Source organism: Tauraco erythrolophus, chromosome 11 (genome assembly GCF_009769465.1).
Source record: "Tauraco erythrolophus isolate bTauEry1 chromosome 11, bTauEry1.pri, whole genome shotgun sequence".
In the NCBI taxonomy this organism is placed as follows: Eukaryota; Metazoa; Chordata; class Aves; order Musophagiformes; family Musophagidae; genus Tauraco; species Tauraco erythrolophus.
In genome coordinates, this window is record NC_141475.1 from 3,054,606 (window position 1) to 3,080,590 (window position 25,985).

The 25,985-nt window shown below is 40.6% G+C and overlaps 1 protein-coding gene across 7 annotated transcripts in view; it reads right to left on the bottom strand.

Moving 5' to 3' along the window:
* Positions 1-2,767: 2,767 nt before the first annotated feature.
* Positions 2,768-25,985, bottom strand: part of ARMC8 (armadillo repeat containing 8) — a 75,981-nt gene continuing 52,763 nt past the window's right edge. For 5 of the 7 annotated variants that reach the window (XM_086618157.1, XM_086618159.1, XM_086618155.1 and 2 more), the window contains 12 exons: positions 21,005-21,205; positions 18,367-18,462; positions 16,838-16,920; positions 16,454-16,535; positions 13,872-13,958; positions 11,855-11,947; positions 11,251-11,400; positions 9,401-9,496; positions 7,099-7,194; positions 6,532-6,604; positions 5,255-5,348; positions 2,768-3,360 (listed from right to left, as the gene is read on the bottom strand). In XM_086618157.1, the coding sequence (XP_086474283.1) occupies positions 3,327-3,360; positions 5,255-5,348; positions 6,532-6,604; positions 7,099-7,194; positions 9,401-9,496; positions 11,251-11,400; positions 11,855-11,947; positions 13,872-13,958; positions 16,454-16,535; positions 16,838-16,920; positions 18,367-18,462; positions 21,005-21,205 (1,185 nt within the window). In that variant the 3' untranslated portion in view covers positions 2,768-3,326. Of the gene's footprint in view, positions 3,361-5,254; positions 5,349-6,531; positions 6,605-7,098; positions 7,195-9,400; positions 9,497-10,148; positions 10,677-11,250; positions 11,401-11,854; positions 11,948-13,871; positions 13,959-16,453; positions 16,536-16,837; positions 16,921-18,366; positions 18,463-21,004; positions 21,206-25,985 lie in introns of those variants that run through there. The other 2 variants (XM_086618160.1, XM_086618161.1) reach the window with 2 other exon arrangements.

Below are 25,985 nucleotides of genomic sequence, written 5' to 3' on the forward strand. Positions count from 1 at the left end.
ATACTATCACGTGTTTGCATTTTTGGATTACCAAAGACAGTCCTGTTCAACCCATTTTTTAGTCTTCAAGATTGATCTAATCTCATGCACTTCAATTATTCTTCTGCCTGCTGTGTCACTGCTTCAGCAGTTTCGTGGAGGTGCAGCATCTACTGCAATGGCTGAAGTCTATAAAAATAAGTCTTACAAAATACAAGATGTTTGCCTTAAGAACACACTGGCACAAGATGCTTTTGAGCAGGTCACTTAGCTTCTTTCACTTCTTTCAACGCAAATCTGTGATTGGAACAGCCAAATTTTCTCATTTCACCTTCTGTGTGGGAGAGACTACTCCAAACATGGACTGGAGGTGGTGGGGAGCAACCAAGTGTACCACTTGTTTGACAACTAGCATGCCAAACTCCATGCAGAACTACTCACTTTGACACACATAACCTTTGAGAGAAGGACTTCCATCGCTGGAACCAGATACAAAGAGTGGAACCAGATACAAAGAGTGGACATACATATCTGCATTCATTAGGACTGGTTTTCAGAAGAGAAACGGCACAAGAACAGCAGAAATCCTGGTGATGTGTACTATGTCCAGACAAATTCTATACTTGCTTTGGTTCTGCAAGCAAGTTTGTAATTCACAAGATGCTGCTACCTAAATAAAGTTGGTAAAGATCTGGCTGACCAGTAAACAAGTTTGTTCCCTCTGTGAATCTCAGGATAGCAACTGTCAGTTTGCAGAGAAGCTGGCACAGAAAGCCGAGATTTCTCCATGAAGCTGAGAAAAATCTAGATGTTCTGGTAAAGTTCTTTTTATTTACAGTATTCTTCTTTTTGTACATACCTATTGCAACATGAAAAATTATTCACAAAGCTTAACTCAATGTAAAAATGTTCTCATCCAACAGTTTGTCCTACCAATATCTTGTGGAAAACGTCAACTGTTCTCATGCAGCAACAAGATTGTCCGAGCATTGTTCTTTAGTTTTTCTGGTAGAATTTTAGGAAACCACCTCAAAACATGTACGCAGATGCTTACTCACCTTTTTTCTGAACACCTTTAGGCACCAAAGTTTTATAGAATCAAACTCAGACCTGCTTTTAGAAACGTGAATTGGGGGAGGACGAGAAGAGACATGTAAGAACTTGAGCTCCTAAACGTACATAGCAGGAGTGCACATTTAGAAGTCAGATGCACGCTGTACAGTTTTGCATTTACAATACCTGCCTCAGAACTTTTTTCACAGTCCAAGCAAAAATATATTGGATTGAATTTTATAAATAAGACTTCACTTCTGAGGTACTGCTATTTATCAAGTTCTCACATATTTTTACTTTCCCTTTTGTTCAGCCCCCAAAGTCCATCATGAAAAATTTGCAGAAGGACATTAAAAAACTGCCAGTCACTTACTGCAATGCCTGGGGAAAAAGTGCCAGGTGCTCACTTTTATTTGTCTTTCAAGAGTGGAAGAAGTTACATGAAATGTATATATTCTCCTTTGCAACCAAGTGATAACAGTTATCTGATACATAGCACATTCAAATTCCAGGCCAAACTGCGGTCACATTTTCTGACACAAGTAGTTACCTTGGAAAAGAGTAAGGCTATCACAATTTGACCTTCTGATTAGAAATAAGAGATTAAGATACTTATCAAAATTGGTTAGCAAAGTTACAGACCTCTCTTCTTGCTGCAGCCTTCCTGAAGTTCAATGGAACGAGACAAAGATTTGGTTTAAGACATCGGCTGCAATCCTTAGTGCGCCCGTTAGTGCTATGTAAATACAGTGTCTGGAGGTTCTGACTTATTTAATAAAACTACGGTCTAAACTGAAATCAGAAAGTAGACATGGGATGAAAGCAAGAACCCTGAACTGCATGAAGGAGAGCTCCTTGCTGCCCTCATTTGCTTCTACACGTATTTGACTGTGAAGCCACTGGGGTCTCACATTCCAGCCTAACCTTACACGGTCATCTTCATTTGCACTCATTTTTTTTTTTCTCCACACTTACAGGCACAATTTCAGGAACTTACAGACAATCTAGGCTTGTGAATGCTGTAAAATCTCATCGCTTATTATCCAGGTATCCAAATCCATGCAAGTGTGTATATCTGCATATATACACAAAATCTGTAGCAACATTACCGAGCTAAAAAAAACTCCAACAAAAACCAAAACCCCAATTTTTCCATCCCTTCCCCAACTTAATGCACCCAGTTGATCTTTCGTGGAAATAATCTGTAAGTCACTTCACACTATCTGGAGGTAAAGGATGCAAAACAAAAGCAGTCCCTTAATCACTGCTTGCCAGTTCCTTCTGGTCTCTTGAAAGCACAACTTCTGCAACATACTGTTTGCTCTATTGATACTAGTGATCAGCAAATACTCATCACCAGTGAACAAGCTAACCCTTCAGCAATTATGTAAGTTCTTGGCTACTCAAGTAATAGCTTATGCCTGCTGATATTGCAGCCACCTGCTCCTTTCCAGAAAAGCCAGCAGTCATGCTAACTCTCAAGCGTGACTTTCTTTGAAAAACATAAAGAAACCCAAAACAATCCAGTCGACCCATTCCATGGATCTGAGCGTGTCATCAGTGCCAGGTGACCTTGTATGGCAGTAAAAAACTCTTGGACCTTGTCAGTACAGAATGCGCTGCTTGTAATTTGGGGTGTACTCTCTCCCTCTATATTTCTCTTTAAAAAGGAAGTATAATGTAAGTTAAGCTGAAGTTCAGAAATGCATATATTTTACTTAAAAACATTCATCTGTTCAAAATTCAAAATAAACTTTATGGGATACAACAGTTTGTTGTTTTTTTTAAATAACATTTCATTCAAACTGTATAGAATTCATTGAAGTATTCGTACAGCAAACAATGGTTAACCTTTGAAAACCTGTAGAAAAAGATTTTCACACAAAAAAAAAAGGAAAAACAAAATTGAGGTATCACACCCACACACACTCACCCGAGCACACGTGCACACCCACACACATCCACACACACAGGCTGCAGCAAAAGCAGAAAATTGTAGGCCCAAAAGGAAAATGATGACTGATTGTTCTATCTGAAAGTCCAGGTAGCTCTGGAAAAAAACCCCAAAAAAACCAAAACAACCCCCCAAGAGTCCTCTGAGTAAAGAAACTACCTCAAGAAAGTTCTCAAGTGCACTGGAGACCTGATCATTTAAACTGTTTCTGCAAAGCAGCTCCCTGCACCTGAGAAAAATGCAGCCCAAGGTGACTTGTGCAAATATAAGGAGTCAGGAATATCTCCTGCTATTCCTTAAGTAGACATGAGGGGTGTCCATAGATTCAGTTAGTCTTTGATCATGCAAGATACTGCTGGAGTGCTGTCTTCGCCCTGCAATAAAGGAACAAACTGTTAATTGTTGGGGTTTGGCTTTATCATCCACAGCTCTATGTACAAGACTATGCATTGTGCCAGCAAGAGGAGGAGGAGGATGATGAACCAGTGAGGCGAAAGGAAGCCGAGTGGCCGGCTCCTCCAGTTTGGAAGCATCTAGCCCATGGGCTGTAACAATTTAAGAATCCACCTTGCATCTAAGAATAAGATGGTCCAAGTACATTAGATGCTCAGCATGAACTGAGCAACTTTCAAGTATGGTGGGGCTTAAGATGGATATTGAACCTCATCATCAACACACCTTATAAAAAAACCCTTAAGAGGAATAACTGAAGAGCAATAACTGAAGAGCAATTACTTTTCTGTAATACAGATGTACCATGAAAAGCAGGTCTTTGAACTGAGAAATGAAAGAGGTGTCATAACTCAGAACATACTAGAAGCATGTTAGTCCTGTTGGGAACACCAGCCCTACCAAAAACGTAGAGAAGGTGAGAGGGAGGAAAGAAGCAACAGCCAGCGTAATACTGGAATTTATGTAATCTAACACTGTGTAACATTTGTGTTAAGAAAAAAAACCACCTTCCAGAAGTCTAGGGCTACAGTTTCATCATCACTGCAGCTAATTCATTGTTTCCTACCACCTGAAGCGGGAAGCTTTACTGTTCCGTTGTCCCTCACACCTCCCAACCACGCTATCATGCCTTGACAGACTTGTTCAAGATCAGATACAACTCAGCGGAAGATTATTTATTTTTTTTTCTTCCAAGTTTCCTGCTGTGTTGTTTCGGCTCATCGAGGGGGCTGACGAGGCAGAGTTGGCATAGAGCAAACAGCGAGAGAAGACGGCCAGCAGAAACAGGAAGGACAGTGACTTGCAACAGTGCCAAGCACAATCAGCTCCCTGTCTCTCAAAACCAAGGCTTCAGTGTTTTAAGACTGGGTTGACAAGCAATGCTCTTTTACCAGAAAGTATTTTTACAGGTATAAGTTCTATTCCTATTTATCACTGCTTGAAAACCCTGTTTAGGTTTTCCATTATTTTTTGTGAGCCTGCTTATTGATATCTGTATGTTCCTGATTTCACCTTCAATACTGATACTTTAGCATAGATTTTAACCAGAAAAGTCCTAAATTTACTACAAAGATGTCTAAGAACACTGGAATATCTTTCATAAAAAATAAGAAACCCAAATTCAATGCATTTTAGAACACTGCACAGTTTTGAGTTGTGTTGCCTGTGTACGACCTCTTCCAAAAATCAGACCATCTTCTTCAGTTCAAGACAGAAATATGGGTTGTTACTAACTGTAGGTGGGATAATTGCAAAAATTTAACATAAAAAAACCCAGAAACTGTCATTAGCTATTTTGGTTGTATGTGTTTGCGAAGAAGCTAGATGATCTGTGTAAATGTTACAATATGAGTAACAGAACAGGTATGTGGAAAGTTACTGTTGAGCTTCATTAGTTTAAAGGAATTTAATTAAGATAAACAGTGGTGATCCTGTATTGCCTTTTCAAATCATAGTGTTACGTGGCGGTTTACCATCGTTCCAATCCTCTGGAACCTTGTTAGCAGTCCCAGGCTTACGTAAATACTTGTGTATCAGTGAGATTTCAGGGAGGATCCTCCACTGGTTTAGAAGATTTTAAGTGTAGTTAATTTTTACTCTTGAGAACTTCAGTAAAATTTGTTACTCCTAAGCAATACAAAAGCTGCTCTTTAAATAAGTGTTCATCACGATTTCTTTACACACTGTAAAACTCAGTGCAATGATAGGCAGTTTTTCTCGAGAATTTTTCTATAAAGATTTCAAAAAAAGATACTTTTTAAATAAAAAGCAAAGATTTCCTTCTAATCTTGTTTTTGCATTTTTCTTGATACTCACTTGTCACACAGATTTGGATCCGACGACTGACTCAATTTATGTAGAATATCTACTATTCCTATGTCTCGTAGTTTATCTTGGCGTTCTTGTGAACCTACAACAATAAATCACATTGTTGGGAATACCACAAAAAATAAATGTCTGCAGAACAGAAGACAGGAGTGGTAGCAGAAATTAGCTGAAAGGAGGAGTATGGAACACGGCAATGGAAAACACGGAAATCAGCAATGGAAAACCTCCCTCAGTTGTTGCAAAATCCCAACACAGTTTATCCTAAAGTAAGAAGCTTGACTTCAGTTGGTTTGGATGCAGCAAACATTTAACTGGAGGTGTGATTTTGACTTGTAGCACTGTATAATGTCAGTTATAAGGAGCAGAAAGCCACCAGGAGCACAGCCAAGTGTCATACACTGCATGAAGTTCTGTGATCTGAGAGATGTGGAATAAGTCACACACTAGGGGAAAAAAAACCCAAAACCAAGTAGAGGCATTATTTTTTTTGCTGAAGAGCAGCGTGGTCAACTTGAGGGTCTGTAAATCATCCGTCTAGGAAAGCTCTCCTCCCAGCCTCACTGTTCCTCAAAGCACACCACCTCCCACCACTCCTTCCTAGCCGTTTTTTTCAGCTCCACACTGCTGCCTCCATTGGTTGCCCTCTCCACTCTTCACAACACACACACATATTTTTCTGTGCAGCAGCATCCTTCAGCTCCCTCCTGGCTACCCTCTGTTGTTCCAGGCCATGACTCTCCTTAATGTCTTCCCCATTCTTTCCAGTTCCACCCACAAGTCCTTTGACTGGTTTCAGGGTCTCACCATCCAACCCATTCAAGTCATCCATGCTGGGTAAAATTGCTTTGCAACAAATCCCCTTTCTAATCCATTTATCCTCTCCAGTGAACCTGTTCCGTCCATCAATGAGTTTCCACAACCTCCTTAAGACATGGAACCTCTCTTACTAGGATTCTCTTTCACTCCAATTCTTTTCAGATTTTACAGAAATGCTACAGGTGGAAACCTCCCACTATGTGACTCCCATCAACTATTTATTGACACACTCTTCTGGTGTCTCCCCTTTCTGACCGTAACAGCTCTCTACACTTTCCTCGATGTCCTCCTGACCACTCTCACTTATCCCATATTGTACCTATAACGATAACCCTCTTTATGCTTTGGATCCCACTGTGCTACGCACTGCAGATATTGATTACTACGCAACATTAGCCTTTTCATCAGGATAATATCTTGTATATGTTTTAATCATGAGGCTTTCTTACCTTCTTCTTCATTCCATATGAGATTAGATATACAGAACATGGCAGCAAGCTGAAGTTTAGCATTTGAATGACTCTAAATGTAGAAAAATAGTACTCAAGATTAGAAGAAGAAATTCAGAAATTCTCAGACTTACATCTTGGCATTCATCCTGTAATAAATCAAGGTAGCGAGGCTGGCACTAATTCTTATCTACGACCTCTCTCAAAGATAGTGCCATAACATAAGGCACTTCAGAAGCGTTCAGACAATTCCTTCCAAATATTTATGGAGTTCTACAAAACGTGCCTTTTCCAAGGTCATGAAATGTTTTCCATGTGGATTTGTTACAGGTATTGCTCAAGCCACCGTAACATTATTATGGGAAATAACTACCGGATTTTTCTTTTCCTCAGATCCTCAGCATGCCCCTATCATACAGAACTGCACTGCATGATTTCTTAAACACAACTGGGTATATGAAAGTTAAGCACACGATACTGAATAATTTACGTGTCAAAATGCTAAAGTATCCTCTTTTAATTCCTGCAAAAGACCAACATAAAACCTTAGAGAGAAATTCTCCATACCATGTAGTATTTGATTTTCTGCAGGATGTCATCATTGGTCATAATCAGTTCTTTTGCTGTCGTTCCATCTGCTATATTGGCAAGTATACATAACGTCTGAAAGAGAGAAAAATGGTTTAGTTTTTGGCTACAGATGACATCCTACTATTTATACAGTTTCCCTGACAGCTTTGAACTTGTGACAAACAATTTCTTTAATTAGTTTTAATATCTTCAATCTGGAGTTCGCAGCTTGCTTACATCTGGGGCCAATGCCAAAGAGTTAACAGCTGTGGCTGAACAGCCCTGGCAAAAAAAAAAATAATCAAATACTGCCATTTTAAAATAAAAAGAAACATCCATTAATTCAATTCAATTAGTAAAATTTTAAGTCTCTCACAGAAATATGCAGCATATAGAAAAGATTAAATACATTGAAAAATAAAGCAGTGTATTCTTTATCAGCTGCTAGGGAAAAAAATCCTGTATCTACCTAGTTCTTCAGTCCAGGAAGAGGAAAAGCAAAGGTCTATCTGTTGATCTACCAGAGTAATAAAAGTGTTTTCGACAAGTCTAATCACACGTTTCCTGCAGAGATAACTGGAACTACTAACACACCCAGTTATTTCTTGCAAATTAGAGAAGCCATCCTACAGAATAACTTTGAAGCACCTAGGCTCATGTTGGCACTATGAGTTGCAGAGGCAACTTTCCTGGTTCTCAGGAGGCATTGGGCGATGCTCTACAAACTCCTTCCCAAACAGCTGTGGAAGACTTATCTATCTTTTGTGGACATGCAGGGATGACTACAGGAGGACACCAGAGCATGACCAGCAGTTGTGTGATGCCTGTGTCTAAGCTCCACTGCATTCATGTCAGCAGTCGCAGAGATTTATTGCTTCCAAGCTGCTAACTACACACTGATGAGCCAGTCGGTGGTAGAGAGAAGCACTGTCCTGCTAGAAGTACGGGCTCTTGTGTGTGGCTAGGCAGTGCTGGATGTATGGCTTAATTCGGAAATAAAAACAAGCTGCTGATCACATCACAGAACGTGCTCTATGTATGAAGGCCCCAAACCCTGAAGGTTATATTCAACCCCAGTCCACTGGCCCTTTCCAAGAGTATTTCTCAGGTACACGGATTCTTCTCCAAGATAATTCTGAGAGGCTTGGCAAGGTAAATAACCTTTTATTGCAATGAAGGCAGCTCCTGTCATTAGAGCTTTATCAGGAAGAACTATTTAGATACAACTGGTTCATCCTCGGCTGTTTCAGAACCACAGTATCACTGAACTTGCTATTAAAAGTCTTTGGGGTTTGGGTTTTTTTTTTGCTAATTTTGCACTTAAATAGCCACAAAAGGTCTGTTTGCCTTCAGCCCATCCTTCACGGAGCAGAGACTTAGATGAGCCTGGATTTAGCTGTATCTTTACGCTCATTTGCCATCCTGTTTGCTACCAATATCCATCTAAGCCAAAGCAACCCTCTGGAATCTCCCACGGCTTCTCACTGCCCCTGTTCTTCATCACCACATGCTCTGTATGACAGAGACAGGGTTCTCCAATTGACTGTCTTGTCTGTCACAAGAGTTAATCAGCCAAATTCTGTCCATCTATCTATGCTTTAGCATCCCCCCAGCAGGTATCCCCCTTATGCTGCCACCAAGCCAGGGATGCTTTCCCCTACCAGCCATCTCCTCTTTCTTTCTCCCTTTCCTCTTGCATGTTGCTTTTCTTCAGTTTTTGTCGGGACATGTCCCTCCCCACTTTTTCCGGGGCTACACTAGCATGCTTTTTTCCCTACTATTGCCTCTCTTTCTATAATTGCTGCTGGCTCCTGCAGGCACTCAAGAACAGCCAAGTTACCACATCTCCCAGCAGAACACGTATTCCTGCCAGCAAGGCAGGCGATGACGGTACTCTTCATTACTGACTGCGCCAGGGGCTGCTATAGGAGCAAATAACCATGATGCTTTACCCAGGGTGAAACACTGGCTGCTCTCTCTTCCCTTTTTCCTACTGTCTCCTTTCTGCTATGCAATTGCCTTACGTTTAATTCTCGTGCTCTCACACACAGTGCCCTCCTCTTCACCAAACCTACATTGAATTGAATTCAGAATGTTTTTTGGCAAACACGTTTGTAATAATCCATCAGAAAGAGCAGTATTCTTGTAGGTACTAAAGTTATTAATCTCATGGATCCCAGCAAATATTCACAGCACATCATAATCCCAAACAAAAAACGACATGTGGAGAAAAGTAAGTGTTCTTAGCAGTTTTTTTAAATTTTATTCTGGCAAGACAACATGAAACTAAAAAGGGTACCTGCTCTTTGACTTCGATATTGTGCTCCCCTTCCAGAATGAGGGTCACTGCTTGCATGATTTGCTTCCCATGAGTGCTCATTATATGGTCTATGTGCTGCCAAAGCAATGATGAGATACAGTCAGCGTAACTTTCCAGACAAAGCAGCGGCATTCCTACTTGAATAACTAAGTAAAGAGTAGCAACATCGCACAAAGACCCTAGCTCCTAGTGAGGGCTCCCAAAAACGAGAACCCACCACAGCAGAAACACTTCACAATACTCCTCTTCATTTGAAGCCTGGTCTTGTTTGAGAGAGCATGATATGGGCCTTGGTCCTGCTCTCACTGTAACCTGTAGAAAAGACACTGGTTTCCCAGTTGCACGGAGGCCAGTCTGAAGACTGAATCCTGCTGGACACAAGCTCTAAGTATGACGCTGCAGTTAGAAAAAAAACACTTCTGATAACAGGGGGATATCAGGGAGGGGTAAGAAAAGTGAGGTTTCTTATCTGTTATTTGCTACTCTTACTGGAACACTGTGACCAGGTCCGATATCCACATTTCAAAGCTCTGAGAGGGTTCAGAGAAATAAGCCATATGCATTACTTGTCGTTTAGGACGAGTTAAGAGACTTACAGGGAAAGGTCACAGACTATAAACACCTATACTAGGATATAATTGATCATTAGGAGTAACAGAAAAAGATGAAACTAGAGCTACTGGATTAACTGATACCAAAACTCAAGGGTGACAGCAAACAGCCACCAGAGGTTACCAGCACATGGCACACTACAATTTAAGATGTTAAGGATTCTTCTAGGACTTCTTAAAATTGCTAATAATGAGACTTCATTCGAAAGCTGTTGGATGAGTTATTCTGGAGTGAGTTTTGGGTACAGAATGAAAATGGTTGGTTCTGGCTCTAAAACATACTACAGAAAGTAGGTGAAGCTGGGACATAGTTTCAGCTGAAGAACATCTTAAGTGATAATGAGACTTGCTGTCAGAGCTCAGGGTGAATTTAATGAATGACTTGTTATTAAATATCTTTTCACATTAAGACAGAGCTAATTTTCTATGAAGCTTATTGAGACTCAACGAGTACAAATATCAGAAGATTTTTTGAAGTGACCTTTTTACGGTAGAAACACAATACGTGATAAATGCACAGTAGAGGCTTCGTGGTTTTTTTCCCCCACAAAAATGTTGGCTTGCCAAATGTTTGCTGCATGTTTTCCCTCTGTTCTTCACAGGGGATTACCCCTTTCTTTTCCTCCACCAATATCTCTTTCTCCCTGTCAAAAACAATTCATGGGCTTATATTTTCAAACCATTTTATTTCAGTGTGTAAAATGAACGTATGCATTTTGTAAGTGCACAGTCCCACAGTCAAATTCAAAAAGCCAGTACTATTTATATAGTTGGACAAGAACAGAAATATTTCAGGTGTCAAGAAAGAAGAAACACAGGTATCCTCAAGATATGTACCTCTCCACACATCGACTCAACAGCGCAACCCTCTTACTGTTGCTCTGGACAAGTTTCACAAAGACTGTTAGGAAAATAATTTTGCTGAAAGCTAAATGCAATGGAATTGAATATTAAATGCAACTGTCTAGCTCTGTTTGTATTTGATAATAATGACAAAGTTTCAGTGGACGTACAGAATTCTTTCAAATGTTTTCTTACACTGATTTATACATTTGGTTATAGATACTTGGATAAATGCAAAGTCCTCAGTTTTAGCAATATATCAAACATTAATCTTAAACAGAAAAATAACTTGTCTTACAAAGAAGATTAAGAATTAATTTGTATTGTCTGCACATTTGGTCAGCTTTCAGAAGGTCTGTTTGCAGCTCTACTTACTGGGCGAGTAGATAGAAGATTCCTGAGCAGTCCCAAAGTTTTCATCAGAACATTTACATCAGAATCAGAAAGCAACTGGAATAACTGCTCTGTACTCAGACCTCGTAAGATGTCTGATTTGATCTTCTGTTCTGCTTGAAATGCCATATTCTGAAAGAGACAGAATATTTTTGCTTGATTTTTTACCTTAAACTTGGACTTTTACTCTTTTAGTAGACTATTACCTGCCAGCACATATCCTTGTAAAATTAATCTTGCAAAGGTTATAATTTATGAGGAACTGCTACACAATGAATTAAATTTCCACAGAGTCTTATAGCTGACCTGGTTATTTTCTGCTTTTATTTGTTCCCTGACATGCTACTGACACTGCTTAACTGTTTCCCTGAATGATCTTGGCAATCAAACTGGTATCAGAATTGAAGGTTTTATTTTATTTTACGGACTAACTGATAAGTGTTCCAGGCTGATACTGCTTTCCTTCTGCAGTTAGGTGGAAAGACAAATCAGATTTCAGCCATGTTATTTTTAATAACAACTGACAATTTTTTTTTTTTTAAGTAGCAAAATCACAAGCAGTATTTCATCAGTGTGTTCTACTTACCATTAAAGCCCAAATGCCATTCACTCGCAAGGCAAGATTTTCACTCTGTGTTAAACTACATAGAAGTTCTATGGCTCCTGATTCTAAAATAGGCTAAAATGAAGAGAGGAGAAAAAAAAAAAGAAAGAAAAATCTTTAAAACACTACTTAGACTAATTAGACATATATACCAATGTAAACCTAATACAAAAAAACCCACTTATTCTTGAGTTTACAACATGTCCAAGTCCACTCACATGAACTGGCCAAGCCATACTCTATAGTCATGAGCATTAAAAGGTAGGTTTTTATGAAAAAACTCAGGTCAAGACAGCTTTATTCTTCTGTGTATCCATGTATGTGCAGGCATGTATATACACAGCCATACCCACACGTGTGTGCGTATATATATATATATACACACATACATACTGCTGTGATACTATACACACATCTGCCACACTCACACAAGCAAATGAGTTTTCCCCAACAACTTTCAGCTTGGCACTGCTCTCCAAAACCAGTCTTGCTTGAGCAATTACATCTTTTTGGGTATCAAGAGGGACGTATATGACTGTTCAAAAAAGGTTAAGGACAAGGAAAGCTACTTGGTATCTTTCTTGACATACAATCTTTGTGTTTAGTAAATAGCCAAAACTAAAATCCAAGAGGAAAATTTTAGCATAGTAAAGAAAAATAGAGACTGCTCTTGATGACCAGATTGAAATGCAAAACCTTGTAGTATCACGTCTTTAGAAGACAGGAAAAATAGCAACACATGCACCTTTTCTTTCAAACTGGTTAATGTAATGAAAGTTAAGTTTTGAACAACTGCTTTCAACCCGAACCGAATTCGAAGTACTAGTTTTATCCAAGATCTGAAGAGCTCATCTGCTAAAAAGATTCATCCAATGCCTTACACTGCTCTAGTCTGTAAGGTGCTCCTTTCTTCCAGAAGTTACTGCTTCAAAAGCAGTGAATAATTGAACATATCTGAGTTTTTGGGAAGTTGTGCTAGCTCCCACGGACTTCTCCACAGCCACAGCAGGTGGGAGACATTCCAAAATTGGTTTTGACTCAGCTTTTTTATAGGGTAAAATACAGATCCACTTCAGCTGTGTTTATTTACTTAAGTGACTGGCAGTTTACATACAATTTTCAAAATACTATGTAGAAAAAAAAAGGTGATATATCAAAGATCAGATGGCTTATAGATGCTTTCAAATCTAACATTTCTAAGTATTCTTTCATTTTGCATAAACAGTATTTTCTTTTGGCAATGATGTTTTTCACATGAACCATGTGTCCCGATAGAAAACCCAGTATTTCAATCCAGTTTGAGGTGGAAACGCTATGCTGTGACCTGCAGTATGAACAAGAACCATGGACCACTAAACTGTGCTTGGCATTATTTCACTGAATTTTTTGTCTCACAGACATGACTAAAACCACCAAGATCAATTGATCAAACCAAGGTAACCCAAAGTGCCCGGTAGGAGCCCACATACACCACAATCTTGCAAATGTTTTGTGTAATTAAGGAATATTTAAGACTTGGGGAATTGTTCCAGTGCCATGAAGCACTGACACGTACGTCTGATCTGCATGAAATACAGACATTGCAGAATTCAAGAACAATAAAACCCACAACACTCAGCTATGCTGGCATTTTCAAGGTTACAGCAGTAATTCTCCAAGACAATGGATTATAGTGTCAATTACCAGTTTGTTTTCCTCTTGCTCATGAATTTTTTAGATAACAGTGTTTTACAAGTAAAAACCTCCAAAATTTCATGTCTTCTACCTTTCTTTAGAGATGACCTTTAACTATTCAACCACATTTAACCGTCACAGCACTGTAAACAGCTGGTTTTTGGTTTTTATTGACAAGCTATCAATAATACAGTCTGCCTAACATTACAGCTCTTTAACGCTTCACAAGCAGCAGCTACCAGTTAAGACACCTTTATGCTTATTGAACCATCATATAATTTAACTTTCATCTGTTACTACTTCTTGTTTCTGGATAAGTACTAACCTCCTTGCTTGGAGAGAATTCCAGAAGAAGATTGCATAGCGTGGAAGATGCTACTACGAGGATTTCATTCGGAGCATTCTGTAAAACCTGCAGTCACAAAGGGGAGAGGGAAGAATCTCCATTAACGAGTAGGATAAGGAAGAGATCACTTTGAAATGGGATACCTGTAATTACTCTGCACTTTGATAACCCACACTTTAGGAGATGCTTTGGTGCTAGCAGTTGAGATCCAGACAGAGCTCATTCAGCTCAACTTGATGACACACGTTGCAAGACAAGCTGGAGCAACGCAACGTTATTTCATGGAAGCCAGATTTGAGAGCTTTCAGGTCCCATTTAAAAGAAATCAGTGGGAACAGATCCCCACTCTGCAATGCATACATGTGCTGGCAGATGTAATTCAGCTCTGCAGCCATCCTCTCAACAGAGAGCAGGCTGCAGCGCACCTCTGTGCCATGCTTTACAGAAAAGCAGAGGAATCTCCAGGAGGAGCCTTCTCAACACTTCCACACCTCGTGCAAAGCACAACATGGCAAATTTCCTCATGACTGTCCTTTCAGAAAAGCAAGCAGCCTGGAAAGTGTTATACTCTCTCGTCTGTGCCTGGATCTCCAGCAGAACCAATACATGCCATTCTTAAACAGCGCATCTGCCTTGGATGTTCTGAGAAAACACAGTGAGAAAAGAGGCATGGAGGATACGACTGCTCCCCCAGCAAAGAAAGGGGGAGCGGAGGGGTTGTTCTGTACCACCTTTTGTTTCAGAGCAGTGAGCAAACTGCAAACGTTAACAATTACTGCATTTACAGCAGCTTGCACTAAAGTACACATATGTAAGTCCTATAGTTTTAGGTACTATTCTTGCACGGCTTATACAGCTATACGTGCTAGGGGAGAGAAAAGGACTTACATAGTTGTTATTAATCTAGACTGAAAATTAATTATCTTATTTAATATTACTTTTATTTTTCTATTAAGAATAATGCTCGACATTTTGGAATGGACTTAGAAGTTTCTGACTTCAGCTTATTTAATACAAATCAAAATGAACAGCTGCCAGCAGCTGCATTTATATAAAAGTCTGACATCTACATTTGGTTGTTTTTTTTTTTACATGGCTCTGCTTTTATACTAGTTGTGCTTCTTCAAGCAATCCTGTCTTTCTTGTGCTTTACATTTATAAAGGTTTGATGTTTTCATGTTTGGCCTTTCATAAATTCTTAGAATACTCAAGCCATTTCCTCCAAGCCCCTTCAGGTGATGGATCATGAGTCCCAAATCATGAGATTATTACGCTGTAGTGATAGCAAAAATTTGCACGATCAAATCTCCCCTGACCTCCCAATAAGACTAATGAATTAGACACCCATGGATTAGTATCACAACTCACACACTCAAATCAAGGATGACTGCTTAATTCAGAAAATACTTTCCACATCACTTCTATCATGAAATTGGAGAAAAAAAGTAGGCCCATACTTTAGGGCGTCTAATTCACTCAAGCAACACAAAAGGTTAGCAAGTTTCTTGGCCTGCAGGCAACAAGATGGCCAGAGAGTGTAGTATAACTATTGAGTCAAGGTTTGTTGAGTTCATAACTTGTGAGAGTTAGAATATAAGCAGAACAGAAAAAGTCAGGCCTGAATAAAATGTCACTGAGTAGTATGCCCAACAGGCATCTTCGTTGTATTGAAATATCACTAGAAATAACTGAAGGATCTCCTGATCCTTTACTTCCTTCCAGGTTCTTGAGTGAAACTTTGGACAATCAGCTCACAACTGCCTTATTATCAGGCTCATCATCTCATTTTTGCTAACACCACTTTCTCTGGTCTGGCTGTTTTACTTTTGAATAGAGAGTCAAGCTCTCTTCAGGTGATTCCCTTGGTGATCCTCATGGATGTCTATACTGCCCAAGCTTTCAGGCTTCTTGCTAGAAGACTTTGTCTGATCCCCATTTTCAAAGTATAAAAGATGTTGAAACTGAGAAATTGGTTTATTTATCTGCACTTAATGACAGTCACATTACAAGATAAGAGCTTATATATACCTTACACACTTCGACCCCATCTGATCATGTGCATAGCTGCGTTATATTAAAATGTGACTTCTTAAAGGTCTTGCTGAGCTCTTTGCCTTCAGTTTCAGAATCGAGAATTTTAGAATGAGATCTAGAAGGTAGAGAACTGCAGGAGAAAATGCAAATCTAAACTCTCCTGTAAGGCTTATAGACCAAGTCTGAACTGTGCCATCTAGTCTGAGACTGAAATTAAAGGAGACATAGTCCTCCTGCTGCCCCATGTAAACATTAGGGATCACTTAGACTCACTCACTACAAAAAAAAAACCAAAAACGAAACAACCCAACCACAAACCAAGCATGGACCACAGTCCTATTCATTACTGTTTGGCTTTTGGCTTTTTCTTGATTTACAACTCTTTCAGGAGAAGGTGAAGGAATTTTGATTTCTAGGTAATTTCTATCATGATTCTACAGAAAGGCATGCAAATTGAATGGACACCATATCCTCCTTTAACGGAACAGAATGCTTCAGTAGTTGAGACTTGACTTTTCTTTACTTACCTTCATTAAAGGTTTCCATACAGCATGATCCTGAAAACTTGTCCTGAGCTGCTGTACAGAACGGGACAAACTGTGCAAACACCTGTAATGGAAAAGAAACCTCCACTGTGAGACATACAGACCCATGCATATACTACTGTAACATATACATTGCCTCTACACAAAGAGTCAGCTTAGAATTGGGAAGCAGTAGTCTGCAAATAGCAAAAAAAAAAAATTGTACTAGTCCAGGATAACTTCCCCCCTCCTGCCACTCCCATACACTTTCCAACAGCAAAAATGACTCCAGTTTTGCTTTTGAAAAATCAGCAGAAATTCCAGCAAGTGCATCATTGGGCTTTGACAAGACAAAAAGTGTTTGTATGACTCAGAAAAGCCTCCTACCTGACTGCAGCTAATCGCACCTTGATACTGGATTCAGACAAGCCATTAACAATACGGTCCATCATATTTTCAGTCTCAATGATCTGGAGCAAAAGGAATTCATGTTACATAAATAAAAGAACATGAGGATTTATGTGTTGTTTTTTTGTCTGCAATGTTTTAAATATTGCATATAAAAACTGTAGCTAAAACCAGCAAGCTTCATTCTCTTCCCAGATGAAGCAGAAAGTAGTATGTATCTGCATACAATTTAGAAACGACCATCTACATTCTGTGCTTCACTACTGCTTTCAAAATTATTTTATCAATCATCAAGAAACAAGAGGGTTTTTTTTTTTTATATACACACACACAAACTACCCTTAATGTCATTAAACCAAAAGAGAGCATATGTGAGTGCACACAATATAAACCTACAGATTAGAGACATGTTTTTTCCAGATAGGTCCACAACCACACAGCAGTTCATCTGCCATACTTAGACATGGCCAGCACAAGCACTTAAGACTAGGATGAAAGGAAGTTAATACCAAGATGAAAGATGGCTTTTGTATAATAAACCAACTTTGTCCTGTACACACCCACCACCTATTAAAAACAACGCTTTGATATGTAATAGAAGGATCCTTACTACTAAAGACGTTCAGCCTGCAACACAAGAGAATTTTATGGGTTTGAATTCTGGAGATCCTGAATAGTTCCCCACTGATAAATCTTCCTGCTAGTTATCCTTTCAAGACTGTGTTTTCCGGCCTCCTTCCTATCCGTATCTTTTTTCCTTCTGTTTTTCCCCTTTAACCAGAAAATAAATTCAAAAAACTCTCTTGCCTCCTGTACTTGCTATGTTTGACATGGCAACTCCACACTTAAAAAAAAATGCTGCTTTTAATCATTCCTTGTTTAATTTCTCTCCACTTTCCACACAAATTTTTAACTACATTAGTGCTTCAATCATCCAATCTCTTTCCTGTGATGTTTGAATAGAGTTTGTTCTTCTTCACACCAACTGCTTTGTTCTAACAGTGCAAGCCCCCTTGATCACCTCAGAATCATGGAACAGATTGTGACTGCTTCTCAATATGATTAGACTTTCCAGGCTTTCTTTTTGAAAAAATGTTTGTTTTACAATAGGATACATGACAATAGAGGTATATTCTGTCCCTCAGAAAATAGGTTTCAGAAAGTACTCATATGCCACAACAATATCCCTGCACAGCTTATGTGTAGCAAGGACCACAACATGTTGAAAGACAACTTATTGTGAAAATCTAGTTCATCACTGTGAAGATGTTTACATAAACTTTACTTTTCTATTTTGTTCTGGCAAGACACTAATTTTTGGTCAAATCCCATGTAAAGAAAGCACAATCTAAAAGTTTTTATTAAGGAAACAGAAGGAGAGCTTTCTCATTTCAACCCATTTACATCACAATATGAAAAAAAAAAAAGGGCTGGAAGGGTGCAAATTCTTTCAGCCTAAACTTTCGGCTACATCTTTGCCTGATTGTTAACAGTTTTCACATGTTCACCTTTTTTCGGATATCTTCATCATTTGCTCCCAGGGAAGCATAGAGCTTGAAAGCAGCCTGGCGCAGTTCATGGGCGTGCTTCAAATCATGGTCAAGCTGTTTAAACAAAGCACAGATACCAAATTCAGACATTCAAAAGTTACAGGTGTCATTTCCTTATTTGTTGTAAACTAGTGCTTATCTACTGGGGTTTTGTCTCCTACACCAGGGACAGCCAGAAAAGCAAAGGAACTGCTGTTCCATTAGCTGATCGCCACGTTTGCCAACTGAATCAAGTAGCTGAAGTTAAGAATACGGCTAATTTTTCTGCTGAGTTGCAAATAAGTCAACTTAAATAATTTGAGGTCAAAACACTTCTATAAAGTTACAACTCTATCCAGAGCATATCCATGCAAAAACTATTCTTATTCACCCAACAGGAACAAGCCAGGAGAAGTGAAAAAAACTGGGAGAGAAACAAAGGAAGTTTTATCAAGAGAACCAAAGCAAAAAGCAGGAACCAAAGCTGGTCTCTAAATCACAGGATCTCCATGTTAAGGTGGATGTTAGCTTCTGACTTCTGCTGTAAAGGCAACATAGCAGGGTGCAAGCCATCTAGGAGGTTTCTGGAAAGTAACTTCTTAATGCAGGTGCTAGAGGGGTGAATTAGGGTGACACACCACTGGACAGACTGCTCACAAATCAGGAAAAACTGCTTGGAGGTATGATAATTAGTGGGAGCACTAGCTATAGGGATCATAAAGTTGTGGTGTCCAAGTTCCTGAGAAAGGCACGGAGCAGAGTACGAAGCCTTGACTTCAGGAGAGCAGACCTGGAGGAGCAGAGAGAGTGTACCCTGGCTTCTTCAGCCAGAAGAGAAGACTGAGCAGAGACTTAAGAGCAGCCTCCAATACCTACAAGGAGAACATGGAGCCAGACTCTTTGTGGAGGTGCACAGCAGGAGGAGAGAAAACAGTCAAATGGAAGGAGGAGACGTTCTTAATGGGTATAAGAAAGAAATAAAAATTCACCATTAGAACAGCCAAACTTTGGAACGGATTGCTCAGAGAGGTGGTTTAATCTCTATTCTTAGTGGTTTTCAAGAGTCAACTGGACAAAGCCTTGAGCAACCCCATCTGAGCCCAGCACCAATCCTGCTCTGAGCAGAAAACTAAGACTTTCAGACCTCACGTTCTTTCTCATGAGAACGATTCTATGATCCTGACTATCCCCAAATCTCTGTACCAAAGGGTTCCACAAAACGATGCAATATTTAAAGTTACACAAAATGCCAGAAAAATGCTAGTATTAAGCAGCAAAGCACTGAAATAAAAGAACTGTCAAAAATTAAGCTGTATGAGTAATTCTCTCTGGTGCAGTTGTATTAGAGCAGAATGTATTATATCATGGTTAAAAATATTTAGAACAAACAAGTAATCTGTTTGGCAGAGTCCTCGCTCATGTAAGTTTTTACCTTACAGGGTGTAACTCAAAGCATTCTTTACACACTAAGTACCCTGGCTTCCCAGCCGACTGTTTTTAGACTTTCTGAACGCTCAGAGCAATGTCATAATATTTATAATTGCCCCACTCACATTTGGAACCTAATCATCTTTTTGATGATTTTTTGATGCTACAGCCAACGTCCATTACTCCCTAATCAGCTGCTAAACTTCCTTCTGCTTATTTAATTTTATACTGAAACTAGTTTTTTTTATATTTAATTTGCATTTTTACATAGAATTCAAGGCAGCTCTATATGTACAATCAATCCTATTCTATAGAAGTCTGAGAAGTGAGTCTACCTCTTGGGCTAGTTTCAGAGAAAAAACAGGGCTCTGTAATCCAGGGTTTTTTTGGTACTTTGTAAAAATCAGAGTCAGTAAGAGGAGAAGGGAATAGGCAATGGATATTTCCCTATGTGGAATATCAAAACCAGTCTTGCTTCTGAGGTTGATTGATCCACTAGTGCTTTGGAAAGTATATGCAAATCTGTAAAAAAAAAAGTTTAAGGATGAGAACTCCAGTACAACACCTATGAAACTAAGTCTCCAAGGTATATTTGGTCTCTGTTTATCCAAACTCCTGCAAGTGCAGGTAACTCATAATATGAAATGCTACATGGCATCCACGTGTGTGTTTTTCTGCTTTAACAGAACTGTCTCTGAACTTAACGTTTTTCACAAACCTGACCTAAGAATTGAAATGGATCTCTCATGACATGGACTATTATCTCCTATGAAGCTGAAATGTACTGGTTCCTGAAGGTAAGCTTTTAACCTCTGCAAAGCAGAAACAGGACAGACGTCTCAGACTGGTACTTCATTGCTATCTCTGCAAAATGTAATGAAATTCACCTAGTGAAGCTGTATTAAACTACCCATAGCCCATCCTTCTCTCTGACAGAGAAGAATGGCAGCATCCTTCTTACAGGAGTCCAGACACACGCAATGACTTTAGTTTGGATAATACAGGCACCAGAAAAAGCAGCGAGTGAGCAAAGATTTGGGGATCATGTGCATCAGGAATCAAGTCCTGCTGGACCTCTGGTCACCTTTCTATTGAGGAACTCAGACATAAGGCTTAAATAGAATAAAAAGAAATATCCTGAGCCCATTTATTACTGGTTTTGCACATTTTCAATGCTTCAGAAACGTACCCTCTTGATATCAGTGATGGCACTCACTGAGCTGGGATACTTGAAGTAGTCAGCAAGCATGACAATGAGGTGGTCGGTAATGCTGGCAATTCTCTGGAGCTCCACATCTGTTTCAATCAAATAGGCCAGTGTTTCTGCTCCTTCTACTCGCTCCTCCAGCAGTCTTTCCTTACTACACATTCGAACCAAACATGGCAGAGTCTGAAAAGGTAAAAAAAAAATAATAAAAACTAAACCACCATTGTTAGTGCAGCTACATTCATAAAGAAGCTCACAAAAAAAATCAAACAGCAATTTTGATTTGATTGATTGCTTAATCCTAGAGCAATTCTCAGTGATGTTCTTAGCTTGGTACCTTCAGACAAACGGATAGAAGGGTTTTAAAGACGACGCACACAGAGAGAAACGGTTCAGGCATTACTAAGTATACAGCAGGCTACTTTCAACAAGCTTCTCATGCAGACAAAATTAGTCTGCGTGAATGCTTTCTTTAGAAGTGGCCATGATCAAAGTTTCATAAAAGCTTAAAAATAAATGCCCTCAAAAGTTCATATTTGCACGGATTTATTCTTACTCTACAGAAGAACCAAAAGTACCCAAGCTTCACTCAAGTACTTGACCCCTCCTGCCCTTCTACAATCTGGGATTCACTAAGGACAATGCAGTCAAAAATAATCTAAGGGCTTCCTTGAGCCACACTGGCTGCTAGGAGCAGTAGGGAAGGGAGGACTACTCCTAGGTAGTATATTTCATCCATCACAAGTGAAGCTCACTCGGAATCCAGGTCCACTCTGCCTTACCCCTGACAAACTCTACCTTAGCAACATTTTGCTGTAACTTCTCTACTTTAGATAGTAAAACCAATCAAATCTTTCTCTACCTGAAGCTCAATGAAAAACACTTAACTCTGGAAGGACCAATTCTCTGATAGTTGGGACTCTGTTCACTCAAGCCTCACCAAACAGAAGTACGAAAACGGGTGAAGAACTGCTTGTGTAACTCCACCGACTTCAACAGAATTCTGCTAGTAGAAAACGTTTCTCAGAGTTACATTTTTGAGGACCTGAAATAACATTTATCTGTCGACTGTTTGAATGATTAAATAAATATCTTATCTTCATTCCATAGATAAGGAAGAGGAGCTACAGGACTTGCCTACATTTACTAAAAAAGTAGATGCTACTACAAGGATACCATTTAGGCTGTGAATCCTGCACCGAACGCAGTGAGCCAAAGCACCTCCTCTCTGCGTATCTGTCACTAAGACATCAGATAAGACTTCCAGCCTGACCAGCTGAAAACTGATTCTATTAGCACAGACACACCTCAGGACCTTCTACTTCCTCACGGAGATAACCAGAACTCAAAAGAGAAGACAGCTGCCGAGGGCTGGTAAATTTAAGCAGAGCTCAGAAATCACCTCATTCCAAAAGTGAGATTTCTAGGACCTCAGCAAGTTTGTACAAAGCTGCCTTCAAAGCCTGCAGGCGTTTAATTACTACTATACTTTTTGATCTGTAGAATTCAGAACTGCACCATAATGACCGAGTATCACCAGTTTCAATTACCAAGCTGGCATAAAGTACATTAAAAACTGACACTGGCATAAGTAAAATAATGAAATCTAGACATAAGGGCTCAGTAAACATCATTCAGGTTGATGAAGAAAGAGCAGAACTGAAAATCCATGCCTAAGTCACAAAGATATTGTAATATTGTATCACTCACAAGCGAGTCACGGAATGCACTACTACAGCACAAAGGATTTGCGGAATGCATTATTACAGCACAAGAGAGTCTCCAAACGCACTATTGCAGCACAAGTGAGACACGGAATGCACTATTGCAGCACGAGAGGGGCGCAGAATGCACTATTACATTACAAGAGAGTCGAGGAATGCACTATTACAGCACAAGGGAGGCACGGAATGCACTATTACAGCACAAGGGATCTGCGGAATGCACTATTACAGCCCAAGAGAGGCACGGAATGCACTATTACAGCACAAGGGAGGCACGGAATGCACTAATGCAGCACAAGGGATTCGTGGAATGCACTATTACAGCATAAGAGAGCCACGGAATGCACTATTACAGCACTAGAGAGCCACTGAATGCACTATTACAGCACAAGGGAGTCACAGAATGCACTATTACAGCACAAGAGAGTCACAGAATGCACTATTACAGCACAAGAGAGTCGAGGAATGCACTATTACAGCACAAGAGAATCACGGAATGTACCATTACAGCCCAAGAGAGGCACGGAGTGCACTATTACAGCACCAGAGACTTGTGGAACGCAGTGTTACTGCACAAGAGTCACTAAGTTCAGTTACAGCACAAGGGAGTCACGGAATGCCCTATTATAGCACAAGTGAGTCACGGAACGCACTATTACAGCACAAGTGAGTCACGGAACGCACTATTACAGCACAAGACAGTCATTGAATGTACTATTCTGAGATTGTTCAGCCTTGAAAAGAGAAGACTTCGGGGGGATCTAATAGCTGCCTTCCAATACCTGAAGGGAACCTACAGGAAGGCTGGGGAGGGACTTTTTACAAGAGTGTCCACTGATAGGACAAGGGTAAATGGGTTTAAGTTGTAGGAGAACAGATTTAGATTAGATCTTCGGAAGAAATTCTTCATTACGAGGGTGATAAGACTTTGGAATAAATTGCCCAGAGAGGTTGTGGATGCCCCCTCCCTGCAGGTGTTCAAGGCCAGGTGGACAGAGCATTGAGTAGCCTGGTCTAGTTGAGAGGCGTCCCTGCCCATGACAGGGAGGCTGGATTAGATGTTCTCTGAGGTCCCTTCCAGCCTATGCCATTCTACGATTCTATGATTCCATGATTCCCAATTCTTTCCAAGGTCAAACGGCCTGAAATAAGCTGTTTCTTGGAATTCAAGCTTATGTTAAGTCACTGGCTGCAAGCACCCAAGAAACATAAATCTCATACTTCAGGTTTTAACAATTCCATCTGTTCAAAATGAAACAAAATCAAGAATTCTGAAGGAAATATTTTAACTGTTCCATTAGACCTGCAGGTCAGTACAACGTAACTAACGCAGAGGAGCAGGGAACCATATTAGAGGTGCAAGAGGAAGAGCCGCAAAGCACACCTGACCTTTCCTGGCCAGCAGATAAAGTCTGAAAACGGACTGTAAAGATGGAATATTTAATTAACTGTCATGGTTTGATGTGGGGGGGAGGTCCGGGTGGCAGAAGCTGCCCATCACACCGGACTCCCGTCCCCCTCAGGGCTTGAGCCAATCGGCACCTCTGCGAATTGCCCTATTTATGTCGGGACAAAGGAACCAGAAAGGTGTGCCTGTGCCCAGGGGCAAGGAGAAGGGAGAGGGGCACGGCCCCCGCTCCCCAGCACCCAGCCGGGCTGGTGCCACCCACTGAGGATGGCAGCTGCAGAGCCGCTTGGAGAACTCGGGGAGAGCCCTGCTCCCGGGGTGCCTACTGGGCCGAGTTCACCCAGAAAGGACTGAGATCTGAGAGAAACGGCCACACCAACACCAGGTCAGTGAAGATGGAACGGGACAACGTGTGCCGTGGCTGAGTCCCCCTTGCAGACCAGTGGTGAGATGGCGAGCGCTCCCCCTCGCAGCTAAAGGCGGTCCCAGGGGAGCAGAGACCCACTCGCAGCCCGTGGAGGACCCACGTCGAGAAGAGATGCCAGAGCCTGAGCACGGTGCATCTCGAGCCCGTGGGATGATCCCTGCCGATGGAGAGGGGTTTTGTTCAGAGGAGATGCCTGAGACTATTGTGAATCATGGGCACAGGTCGAGGCGCATTTACACATTTTAAGTCCATATAGAGACACATTTAAGGTCGATATGACGACCCACCATGCCAGAGCGAGTGGCCACAACTCCCTAAGAATCCAAGACTGTGGTAAAGCCCGCACTGGAGCGATCGATGGGGTAAGGATTGCATCCTGCGGGTAGGACTCACGCTGGAGAAGTTTGTGGATTTTCCTCGTGAGTAGGGGATCCACTGGATCAAGGGACAATGGTGTAAGGACTCCTCCTCCTTTAAGAGAAGCGGCAGTAACAACATGGAATGAACTGACCTGCACCCCCCCATTCCCTGCCCCCTGCGCCGCTGGGGGGAGGAGGCAGACTGGGAAGAAAAGGCAAAGGGGAAGAGTGGTGTTGTTTTTAAGATCTGGCCTTGTTTTCTTGTTACCCTCTCGAGTAACCATTTTTGTTTGCTTTTGTCTTTTTAAGTAGCTGTTAATAAACTGTTTTGCTTTAAGGAAACGGAGTCTCTTTTGCCCGGGACCGTGGTTGGTGGGTGCTGCTCTGTTCCTGTCTCGACCCTCAGCTCTTTTATTACATTTTTCTCCTCTCCACTTTACTGGAGTGGGAGACCGGCTGCATGGAGTTTAGTTGCCAGATCGGCCTAAACCACGACATTAACACAGTGTCGCTGGGATGCATCAGGGTTATTGGGACAAACGGTCACTTTCATCACTGGGATTCCAGAGAAATCATTTCCCTTCCAAGCAAATCCATTATTTATCAGCCTCCTTCGCCTTCTCTCCACCTCAACTGATTTTATTTTTTCACGTGTTACAGACCAACCCACTACTCAAATTGGGTAATGAAAATAAATCAAAACCATTTTGGAAACACACATCCCTGACTGTCCCCCAAAATGAAGAAAGTTTGATAACAAAGGGTCAAAGCTGTCTTCAATAATTTCTGAAAAATGAAGAGGGCATCGCTCTGTTTCAGTTCACCAGAGGTCAGTTTGTGACTTTGTTTACCACAGACTGAGACAGTGTGTTATCTCAAAACTATGAGCTCCTGGAGTGACCCCAGAAGAAAAGCAGAATTACATGAGTTGTTTGAACAACAAGGCAAGGTTCTCTGCCTTCCACCCGTCCTCTCTCTTTTGTCTACTCTCAAGTGTTACAACAAATTTCAGTGCAAAGTTTACAACATTCTTTTGCACAGAAGC